This window comes from Sitodiplosis mosellana, unplaced genomic scaffold (genome assembly GCF_009176505.1).
Source record: "Sitodiplosis mosellana isolate CC-2019 unplaced genomic scaffold, AAFC_SMos_1.0 Smas_scaffold_5, whole genome shotgun sequence".
Taxonomy (NCBI): domain Eukaryota; kingdom Metazoa; phylum Arthropoda; class Insecta; order Diptera; family Cecidomyiidae; genus Sitodiplosis; species Sitodiplosis mosellana.
In genome coordinates this window covers 4,260,329-4,269,849 of record NW_022595248.1, presented here as the reverse complement: position 1 = coordinate 4,269,849, position 9,521 = coordinate 4,260,329, and the positions used below count along the sequence as shown (strand labels likewise).

At 36.6% G+C, this 9,521-nt stretch overlaps 3 protein-coding genes across 4 annotated transcripts in view; 2 read left to right on the top strand and 1 right to left on the bottom strand.

Annotated features, from left to right (window-relative positions):
- The window catches only part of LOC129566913 (nucleolar transcription factor 1-B-like), a 324,444-nt gene extending 316,484 nt beyond the window's left edge, over positions 1-7,960 (top strand). Inside the window, exons 2-9 of one of the 2 annotated variants that reach the window (XM_055443303.1) lie at positions 4,658-4,724; positions 5,082-5,238; positions 5,343-5,656; positions 5,735-5,856; positions 5,933-6,128; positions 6,580-6,807; positions 6,888-7,646; positions 7,735-7,960. In XM_055443303.1, the coding sequence (XP_055299278.1) occupies positions 4,719-4,724; positions 5,082-5,238; positions 5,343-5,656; positions 5,735-5,856; positions 5,933-6,128; positions 6,580-6,807; positions 6,888-7,646; positions 7,735-7,812 (1,860 nt within the window). In that variant the 5' untranslated portion in view covers positions 4,658-4,718 and the 3' untranslated portion in view covers positions 7,813-7,960. Of the gene's footprint in view, positions 1-4,607; positions 4,725-5,081; positions 5,239-5,342; positions 5,657-5,734; positions 5,857-5,932; positions 6,129-6,579; positions 6,808-6,887; positions 7,647-7,734 lie in introns of those variants that run through there. The other variant, XM_055443302.1, reaches the window with a different exon arrangement.
- Positions 3,336-4,347, bottom strand: LOC129566917 (enhancer of yellow 2 transcription factor-like). The gene is made up of 2 exons (XM_055443308.1): positions 4,025-4,347; positions 3,336-3,833 (listed from the first exon to the last, which is right to left on the bottom strand). Exons 1-2 carry the CDS (start codon positions 4,078-4,080, stop codon positions 3,608-3,610), a joined length of 282 nt encoding a protein of 93 aa, XP_055299283.1. The 5' UTR covers positions 4,081-4,347; the 3' UTR covers positions 3,336-3,607.
- Positions 7,961-8,073: 113 nt separating the features above from the next.
- LOC129566916 (tRNA methyltransferase 10 homolog A) lies at positions 8,074-9,385 on the top strand. The gene is made up of 2 exons (XM_055443307.1): positions 8,074-8,997; positions 9,100-9,385. The coding sequence occupies exons 1-2, from the start codon at positions 8,211-8,213 to the stop codon at positions 9,321-9,323; spliced, it is 1,011 nt and encodes a 336-aa protein (XP_055299282.1). The 5' UTR covers positions 8,074-8,210; the 3' UTR covers positions 9,324-9,385.
- Positions 9,386-9,521: the final 136 nt, after the last annotated feature.

The following is a 9,521-nucleotide window of genomic DNA, read 5'->3' as shown; positions in this document are numbered from 1 at the left end:
ACACACACACACACACACACACACACACACACACACACACACACACATACACATGATATGGATAGAATCACTTTAGATGCAGCATAATAATTTTTCAATTTAAAATGCACTGTGCCGCCGTCGTCGTCATCGTTTTTTTTATCTCATCGTTTTGAGTTTATCTCCGTCAAACATGATTGCAGATAAGATTCAATGCTCAATGCTTTTCGCTCAGACGATTTTTGTTATTGATGTGTGGAGTTGAATGTTCATCAGTAGTGGCAGCGACAGTGGTAGAGGCAGCGGCGGTAGTGGCAATAACAAAAAGCCAGGCAGTAACATCAGCAGCCAAGTATAATCCTCAATTTTTTTTCTGGGCAAATGACATTCCATTCGTGACATTGCGTCGTCAAAAGATTTTGTTGATGACATATCTACAGTATGTTTGTGGATTCATATAATAACGGTAGTATTTGCATAAAAGAGAGAGAGAGAGAGAGAGAGAGAGAGAGAGAGAGAGAGTGCGACGAGTCGACAGATGAAGTTTTCAATGAGACCATTGATGCAAATTAATATGGTCACAATCACTTTGGGCTTCGTTTGTTCTACATTGCACACAAACACACACACACACGTATACATATGCTTTTGGCGTGCATTCTTGAGCATTGAATGCGAGGCAAAAGAATCGGTCGATGTGTGTATGCCGTTGAAAATGTGCCGTTCTTCATTTTAATTCATATTAAATCCATATTTCATATGCGTTGCGGTAAAATTTTAGTAGAGAGAAGCATATGTGAGCCCAAGTGAATAGCTCATTTCAAACCGTCATTATCAATTCACACAATCTGGTTGCCACTTTTTTTTTGCATTCTTGTAATTTTACTTCTCTCGCACCTTTCGGTTCCTACTTGCACTGCCACTCACACTCTCAATGGCACACCATGGTAGTCCTCAGTCCTCAGTCCTCACTCGTATGGCAACCAGAACATGTAAATTTCTATTTTTTGTTTCGTTCGAATTGAAAAGAAAATTGCAAACGTAAAAACAAAAGAATCATTTTTTTACATTGCTGCCGGGAAACAGTGTAAAAGCTGAAGCTTGCTTCGCTTTTTTCACCCGTTATATTTACTGTAACACACTCTTCTTTTTTTGCTACATTGTAACTTTTGCTCTTAAATACGAAAGCCTAAAGATGTGCATACGGAATAAAAAAGTTGAAGGAAAAAAATTGACACGACGAAAAACAAATAGAACACATTGAAATCGAAAAGAGAAAAGGAGAGAGCGAAAAAATGAAACAATTGTAGCGGAACATCGTTGGAAATGTGAATAGAAATGGCAATTTTTTTGCCTCTGCTTCATGCGCAAACTTCATTGTTTGCTTCTTCCCTTTGCACCACTTTTGTCCTTCTTCCCTGTTCTCGGCCCGTGCATAGAGAGAGGGAGGGAGTTAAACGTCAAGTGGAACAGTTTTAGTATTACTTTTCACATTGCACTGCCTCATTGCAATACTGTTTGGCCCATGAATGACAATTATTTATCCGGGATGCTGATGCCGCTGCTGCTTGATGATTTTCATTGAGAGGAAAAAGTTTCATTTGTTTGTTGTAAATAAATGCACTTAGGAAATGCTATTTTGTCAAATGACTTGATTCGGAAGATCCTCATTGAAATTAATCGCGATGTTATTCAAAAATTAACTAGAGAAATAACATTTGGCTTCGCTTCCCTTCGCACACGCTTGTCAAACTTAAATGGAATCGCTATTAATGTTCAAACTTGAATGGCGAAAAGTGTTAAACAACACTAAAACGAATCGCAAACACATTCGAATCTATTTAAAAAAAAGAGAAAGCAAAAGTGGTGGCGGAAAAAAAACGAAAATAAAATGAAATGGAAAATACATTACACGAAAAAAAAAGCGCCAATAGTACAGAACAGTTGGGGACCGATTCTGGAATGAGGAGCGGGGTGTTTGTTTAATATGCTGACGATGATGATGTGATGTTGGTTGAGTACGAATGGCACTTGTGCCATATATCCCGTTATGGTTCCCCAAAGAGAAATCTTTAGTTGTCTAATCACGTTTTAGTTGTCTCTGGGGATACGATTGATACGTTTACATATTTTTATTTTTGCTTTCGTTTACCATTACGATTTTACCGACGAATTCCATTTTAGTTCTCTCGTCGTTATCGTTTTTTTTATGTCTCTCGATACTTTACAACGTGCTTCCGTTTCGTTCCGTAGACATATTTCTTTTAGTTTTTTTTGTATAAGGGATGAAGAATGCCATGTACGGTCTAGTGTTTGACTCAATCACACAGAAAATCAACTAAGACCTTCAGGCCATTTCAACAAATCAACTTCCGTTGATAGTTCATCCGTTTTGTTGACCGACATTGGGATGGAAAACGAAAAGAAATGAGTTGATGTCAACTTGGGAATAAATGTTAGTCTTTATTTCATTCTTCGTATGACAAATGAACGAAACATTTTAGGCCATAAGAAATTACTCATTATAATATGCCACAATCCTTGTTCAGAAGTAATTAAAATTGTGAACGAAACACAGATAAACATGACGCATGATTTTAACTTTCATATTATGTATCATATTAGGTTGACGAAAGAGCAACCATTTGAAAATTTGTAATAACTGATAATTCAAAGTATTGTTGAAGATTTGTTCCGCTACCAACAAATTGCTAGGAACATTATTTGGTTCTCAAAGCTGTTATTGCTCAGTTGTTTTTTCCCTTAAAAGTCAGTTAGTTTAGAGTTAAAGCATGGGCACATACAATTTACGAGTGGTTCAAGGAGACGCTATGTGAATGCACTGAATTATATATAGGTATACATAGACTCTTCAAATACGGCACAATGAACAGTCAAGTGTTTCAACACCTTTCGTACTCAAAAGCGTAAGGTGCACAGTAAATCGAACAAAAACACTGAATTTTCCGGGAATGAGGTTCAGCTCGATGAAAAACACGCTTTCTCATAATTTTCGCCGTAATACCACTTTAACCGACTAAAATGAAAAGTACAAGCGTCGGCAAAATGCTGTAAGAAATCTCATTATTTCAATATTTTTTTAACTTTTAGAACATTTTTTCATACTTAACAAATAGGCGAGAGTCTGAAATTTCAAATCATAAAATTATGAGTTGAACGATTTCATTATTTCTTTAACCTTGAAAGACGTATGTCTCTCGCATTATGCTGCACATTAGAAACAACTCGTAGCAAAATATCGACCGAATGAACAAATGCAATAAAAATGAAGTGAATGTTCATTAAAATAATTGAATTTTCCATATTTATTTGATTCAAATAAAATGCTCCATATCAATTGAATATTTGTCGTAGTGTTATTTTATTCTTAAGCTTATTTGTTACAAATTCTATCTATTTATGAGTGTTTTTCTATTTCTTCCCGGAAATCGTATGAATCATTTTTGTTTGTCTGTCTCATTTGACAGTTGATGGGGAAAAATAATTGATGTAGAATGCTGTGTCATGTTTCGCTTGTGAATCAATGTGGTTTGTTTTATAAATTGAATATTATTACAAATGATCTAACGCAATTTATTTCTATATTTTCTGGGTAAAATTGTAAGGCTTAAACATCGACGCCTGCCTGATTGGAGAGAATGTTTTTAATTTTTTGCAGCAGTTCTCGTTTGACGGTGTCGGGTACAAGAGCACGGGATTTTGGTGTTATTTGTTTGGCAATTTCATCAACATTCACGTTTCCACCCTCTTCTTTGATAACATCACGGGCTAGCAGCCGCACCTCATCATTCCAACCACACTCGGTCAATCGTAAACGCAGAAGGTCTTTCAGTCTGAAAAGGAGATTTAATTTGTGAGTTTTTGGTCACTAAACCAGGACTGATAAGTCGAAATTGGAGAACATAAATGCGATTAACATGAGCATCATGTGCTAAACATTACATATAGCAAATCATTTTCACAATACCAGCGAATTCATCATCACATTTGTCAAAGTGTAAACCAAATGAAAGGAAAAACTTACTTTGCTCGTTCGCCGAGTAGAATTGTTGTTTGGTCCACTGTTGTTGTAAGAGTCATTGTGTGCAGAATATCTCGACCAATTGCTGTTTACTATCAATTTCAATGTTCAAATCAACAGGTTTTGTTCGGATTTGGGATCGGCTCGTTCTTAATGCACACTTTTTATGGAACACAATATCAATTTCTGCCTCAATAATGCTGATATATAGACTAAAGAGATGGAGTTTTTTTTCACAAATTATGCTTTCGTCTTCGTTCGATTGCCTGTCAAAAGTTTACGCATTCTGACATTTCAGCGGAATGCAACAGCGCCAACTTTGAACAACCATAATACTTTGGAATAGCAATCGAATAATTATATTTTGTTAATTCAAAGGCATGTTTCAGCATAAACAAATATTTCAATCAAATTAATATTCTAGTAATATTCTTGAAGTCATTTTTATTTTGTTTCAACCCGCAATTTTTAATATTTAACAAACAAACACGAAATTTATTCTACGTTCCAAGAGATGTTCCTTTGAACGAAGACTGGAATATGGTTGCCGTACTAGATGAACATCAAACTTAAACTGTCATCACTTGTTTGTAGGTAATGTGTTACAAAACTCAATGTCACTTGGTGTATATTCCAAATTTAAGCGTTGTGGTGTTGATAATTTGTTTATCAGACTTGAATCAAATACGTTTTTAAAATGGATGTAAGTGGTTTCTGCATTTAGTTTTCTGTCTCAAAAACGGAATTTAGTCAATTCAAATGAAAACACCATAAAAAAAAGAGCTTCAGATTTGTTGTTAGATACAAATTCACCGCAATGTTATTGTATCAAACCAAAAACAGTACACTAGCATGCTTTCGGTTTCGCAAGCGTAATGAGATAATGAATTGATGGAGCCCAATAGCTTGTGTTTTTATTTTAGAAGAAATAGAATGTTCGAAATAAATCATATAAATTGAAATGAATGAGATTCAGGATCACCGCACACGGTATCCTAACCAAGAAGATTGTTTATATTTGAGTAACATAACCTCACTTTTCGGTTCACTTGATTTTCAGAAGGCAAGCCCGAAGAAGGCATTGAAAAAGAAACGCACGAAAAATATTACAAAACCCGTGGTTTCTGACTCTGAGGATTCGGACAATGAAATACCAGATTTCAATGGTGTCGAGACCACTTTAAATGAGAATGAAGACAGTCTTTTGAGCGATGGAGGTAATAATAGCGAAATTATTTTCTAAACAACATCAAAATAGATGCCACTTTAGATGCAAGTTTAATTGCAAACGATTGTCCTAAATGACCGATTTCAATCATAGGTTGGAGCAGCGATGACGACCGTGAATTGGTCCAAAAAGTGAAATCAACGTCAAAACAAACGGATAAAGTCAACTACAAAACCCGATTGAAGCAACTCAATTGGAATGACATCGCTTTCAAAGGCTATTCAGCCGAAGATTGCGCGAAGCGCTTCCAGAATCATTTAAAATATGTGCGTCGCCATCGTAATCTGAATGAAATCGCCACCGACATTGAGACAAATATCAAAAAGTGCCCACTGAAGAAGCCGCTGAATAGCTACCAGATCTTCATTCAAGATCAGCTGACCAATGTGAAGTCAAGCGGAGATTTTGTGAGTATTTTTAGTGCCTAGTTAAAAATTAGCACAGAATGTTGCATGAGCAAAAACAACGTTTTTTCTTCCCTGCAGTCGGAAACAATGAAGAACTTGGGAACGATATACAAAGAGTTGCCGTCTGAAGAACGGGCCATTTATGAACGAAAGGCCGAGCTACTGCGTCAAGAGTACAAACAAAAGAGAGCCGAGTTTGAGTAAGTTTGTCATATTAAACATGTTGCAATTTATTTGACCATAAACAATTCTAACGAAATCTCCCTTTGATTCAAGTTCGGGCAATATTTCATTGGTAGGCAAGACTAAAACTCCCGTCGAAAAAGCCAAAACGCCGTTCATGCTCTATGCGGAGAGCAAAAAGTTGGAAGAAAGTGACTTCTCAAAATTGCGTGAGAATTATACAAATCTGTCGATCGATGAAAAATACAAATGGGTCATAAAAGCCGTCAGTGCGGCTCAGGATAAATCGGTAAATTTAGAAATGAGTTTCAATTGAAAGTACACAGTCAAAAATAAATGTCCACATTTAGGCGGAATTTCGACTGGTAGAGGCGCCCAGTCCTATATTTTGCCTAGCAAACGGAGTTTCAGACGAAATACCGACTAGATTATAAGCGGAATTTCGCCTGTAGCTCAAGGTACTAGCAGAAATATCGGCTGAATGAGTCTTTAGCTGAAAAAACGCCCAGATGTAGACTTTTATTTTTTGCTGTGTACGATAGAGATTTTGGCGGTGACATACAATGTATTCGCTCGCACAAATGACAACTATTACATTAACGAGGTATGACAGCAGTTAGTGCGAGACGGACGCAATTTGACACCGCCAATATGTCAGCCGTTCTTTAATAAAAATTCAAATTTTTCAATCAATTTTTGAATGAAATTTAAAATGTTCCCATTTTTTATGCGATTCACAGCAAGAAAATGTTGCAAAAATCCTAAATAAAGAAGAGCAGCGAATTTTCAGAGGTCAACTCAAAATGACACCGTCAGCATACCAATTGTATATTAAAGATTCGTACAACAAAAAAAAAGATACTCTGGATGAGCACCATGATCCCAAAAACGTGTTCACTGAACTGGCAAAAAGTTGGAAATCACTCGACCCAAAGAAGAAGCAAATCTACGCAAATGCTGCAGCTCTTGTAGGTTTTCTATATGATCAAAAAGAATTTCGTTGAACTTACCTACAATGACTTACATTGATGTTTCCTTTCATTCACAGTTGAAGGAGAAGGCAATCAAAGATCAGGAATCGTTCAACGAGCGTCACGGTGTGAAACCACAGAAAATGAAGCGACGAAAGTCAACATACATTGAACGAGCTCCAGAGGATGAATTGGATCAAGAAGAAGAAGAAGAGGCTGAAATCGCATCGAAGCTGAAAAAGCAAAAGATTTCAAACTCTAGTCCAATTGAATCCGGTCCAGATGAGACAAATACCAAGCAAATTCAATTGAAATCACCGACAAAACTGAAGTCGCCAACAAAACTAAGTTCGCCAAAGCCAAATGCAGTGCCAGTAGTTCCATCGTCTGAAAAGGTCATTTTACCTCAATCACGCAGAAAAGAAATTGTGGCTCAATCGCCCGCCAAAGTGGAGGAAGAGAAAGAGAAAAAGAAGAAACATAAGAAGAAAAAATTGAACTCAGAATCCAGTGAATTGGACTCGGAACCCAATGATAAGAGTGAAAGCGATGCGGCCCGTAGTTCATCAAGCACCGGTTCAAAGAAAAAATCGAAGAAAGATAAGAATTCGGGAACGATTAAGCCACCAGGCGATAAGCCACCATCAGATTTCTTTAAGTATTTTGTCAAGCATGTTCATACGGGCAAACCACACAAAGCCCAGAAGGCACTTGACAAACTCCCCAAAAAAGAACGCAAGAAACTGAATGCTGAATACAATGAAAAAGTGCAAACATACATGGATCGACTGAAGTTGTACTTAGAAACGCTACCGAAAGAGGAGGCTATCGCTTATGTTAGTATCGAAAAATGAATTTTTCATGTTTTTTTGTCAAACGACTCACGTTTACGTGGAAAAATTACAATTTTTATCGTCATTTTAGGTTAAAAGAGTCAAAGCGGCCGAAGATGCTGAACAAGCCAATGAAGAAACTGAAGAAGATAGTTCACAGGAATATTGAACAAACTGATTAATATCGGACGATTTATTTGACTTCCTCCTAGCAAGAATGGAATTAATTTTTTTATTACTTTTCCGATCGTTATTTTTTTTTCGCATGCAATTCAGGTTTAATTTTCCATATTTTCAATAAATAAAAGGTAAAAACAGAAGATAAACAACTGTGTTAAAAAAATGTTCACAACAAGCACAAAACATGAAATCCGTTACCGTCTCATACTCTTATCATATTCAGCCCATGAAATACATTCAAAACTTGAATGACATGAAACTTTGACGTTTCACAGCACATGCTCTGAAATGTCAAAACAATACACATTGAAGTGGTACAGTAGCACATCGTTTTGTTTGTAATTAGAATTCATCCAAACGGATTTGTTCCTATTGAAAATTCGAAAAATGAGTGAAAATCCAGAAATCGAAATTAATTCATCGGAGCTAAAACCTGAATCGGACGGCGACAATAAAGTTGAAATCAAACTTAGTGAAACACCAACCGAGCCAAAAATGAGCACAGAAAATGGGCAAACCAATCGTGGTGAAGTTCTATCGAAACGTAAACAGAAGAAGTTGTTAAAAATGGCCAAATGGGAAGAGCAGAAAAAGATCAAGCGACAAAAGGAGAAGGAAAAAAAGCGAGAGAAGCGAGCCAAAGAAGTGGAGCTGGGCATCCTTGGACCAAGTTACAAGCGTAAATTATTGAAGGCAAATAAAATGGAAAACAGTACGAATTTAGTGAGTGTGGCGATCGATTTCGATTACGACGAACTGATGCTGGATAAAGATATCGCCAAGTGTTCCAAACAAATGTTACGCGTATACACCGAAAATCGACGGTCAAATATGCCAATTCGACTGCATTTTACGAGCATCCGAGAAAATAGTCGCATCAAAAATTCACTCAGTCGCAACGATGGGTACACAAATTGGGACGTGAAAATCCATGAGAAACCCTATTATGAATTATTTGATCACAATTCAATCGTGTATCTGTCCAGTGATTCGGAAAATGTGCTGAATGAACTCGATCCGAATGCCGTGTACATTATTGGCGGGCTAGTTGATCACAACCACCATAAGGGACTGTCTTTGGAACGAGCTGAAGAAAAGGGCTTCAAAACAGCTCGACTACCGCTCAGCGAACATATCGAAATGAAAACGAGGAGCGTGTTGACAATCGTTCATGGTAAATCATCCGAAGAATCTATTGATATTTTTTTCGACTTCATTGATTTATTTGTTTGTCATTTTTACAATTTCTAACCTAAAATTTAATTATTTTTTTCAGTGTTTGAAATTTTGTTGAGAATTTCTGAAGGAAAACCGTGGAAAGAAACGCTGCTGCAAGTTCTGCCACAACGAAAATTCAAACCGAACGGCAAGCGGAAGCACAGTGATTCGGGCAGTCAAGTGGATAATGACGAGGAAACTACGAGTAAAGACCAACAACCAGTAGAAAAAAAGTCCAGTCTTGAAGAGGAAACCAACGACAATACTGTGTCAACAATTTGAATATGAAATGTTGTTTTATTTAATAAAAAAAGATGGTTATAAGAAAAAAAAAAGAAAAAAAACAATTTTTTTTCAATTCGTTCTTCAATTTCCCCCAAAATCATTCTAAATTTATTTGAATTTCATGCATCGCACCAGATTGAAAAAAAAAACTTTGATTGCGAAATATACGGACCGGCGAAATACGCGTTGAAATCA